This window comes from Vanellus vanellus, assembly GCF_965231255.1.
Source record: "Vanellus vanellus genome assembly, chromosome: 6".
Classification (NCBI taxonomy): domain Eukaryota; kingdom Metazoa; phylum Chordata; class Aves; order Charadriiformes; family Charadriidae; genus Vanellus; species Vanellus vanellus.
Genome location: NC_138911.1, coordinates 17,740,478 through 17,741,857, shown reverse-complemented (window position 1 = coordinate 17,741,857; position 1,380 = coordinate 17,740,478). Strand labels below are relative to the sequence as shown.

Here is a 1,380-nt window from a genome sequence, read left to right as displayed (position 1 = left end):
CCTCACCCCTTTTCTCCAAGGTTTCTTGTACAAAAATAAGTCTTCATACACCAGTGTTCCCACAGGCAGTTCAAGTTACATATAAAATAGAATCTGACATGATAAAAAATTCCCTCCTCCTCCAGAAACAAGGAAGCAAAGGGTTTTCAATGTCTTTTTTTTTTTTTTTTTTCCACCCTTCCACCGGGAAGCAGCCGTCGGGCGGGGGGGGGGGAGGGGGCGGTAAGCGGGGTCGCTCAGGTCTCCTCTCTCGGTCGGCGGCTCCCGGCGGGCAGGTGGAGCCGCGGCCCCGGAGCCGGTATCGAAGCCCCGCCAGTCCTTTACACCATTGCACTTTCCACAGCCCGAAGACGAAGGGTGAACCCGGCGAGGAGCGCAGCTAGCGGGGTCCCGCCGGGATGGTGGTGCTGGTGGGGATGAGTATTTTTTTGGGGGGGGGATGCTGGCTGCTGCGGAGAGCGAGGGCGCTGAGGTACTGCAGGCTGAGGGCGGCTGCGGAGAGATGTGCAAAGAGCCCCGATGGGTACGTGCCCCGCTCCCCCGAGGGGAAGCGGCACGGCACCCCCCACCCCCCATTCCCCTCTCCTCCCCTCCGGCTCCCCCCTCACCTCCCGCCGGCTTCAGTAGCTCCCGAGCCAGCTGGTGAAGTCCAGCAGCTCCCGCTCCTCGGGGCTGAGCGCCGCGTCGTAGCCGCTCTCCTCGGAGGAGCAAGGCGAGCCGGGCACGGAGGAGGCGAAGGAGGGCGAAGCGGAGGAGTAGCCGCCGCCGCCGCCTCCTTCCCCGACGGCGGCCCGCACGCGGCCGTCGGGGAAAGCGGCGGCGGCGTCGTGCTCGTCGAGGAGCCGCTGCAAGGCGCGGATGTACTCGACGGCGGAGCGGAGGGTCTCCACCTTGCTCATCTTCTTGCTGGCGGCGCCGTGGGGGACGTGCTGGCGGAGGGCGGCGAAGCCCAGGTTGACCAGCCGCACCCGGTTGCGCTCCCGCTCGTTACGCCGGGCCACGGCGGCCGCCGCCGCCGCTCCGGTGCCCGGCAGGGCGGCGAAGGCCAGGCGGCGCTTGCAGCGCAGCAGCTCGGGGGAGGCGGGCCGCCGGCGGCCGCGGGGGGCGGCGGGGGGCAGCGGCGGCAGGGCCCCGCCGTTCATCGCCGGGCGGCCACGGCGGCGGGCGGAAAGCGCAGAAAAAAAAAAAAAAAAAAGTAAAAAAAAAAGTAAAAAAAAAAATATTTTTTTTTTTTTTTTAAATAATTTTGAAAGGAAAAAGGGGGTGGGCAGCGCGGGGGGTTTTACTTACTCCCTCCCTCCCTTCTGCTCCCGCCACCGCTCCGCGCCTCTGCGGCCGCCGCCGCCGCCGGACGGCCCTTATCAACGCGCCGCTCGCGAG

General features: G+C 65.7%; 1 protein-coding gene across 1 annotated transcript; it reads right to left on the bottom strand.

Moving 5' to 3' along the window:
* Window positions 1-620: 620 nt before the first annotated feature.
* On the bottom strand, window positions 621-1,142 carry ASCL2 (achaete-scute family bHLH transcription factor 2; the record flags this gene model as incomplete). Its single annotated transcript, XM_082485694.1, has 1 exon — window positions 621-1,142. The coding sequence occupies one exon, from the start codon at window positions 1,140-1,142 to the stop codon at window positions 621-623; it is 522 nt and encodes a 173-aa protein (XP_082341820.1).
* Window positions 1,143-1,380: the final 238 nt, after the last annotated feature.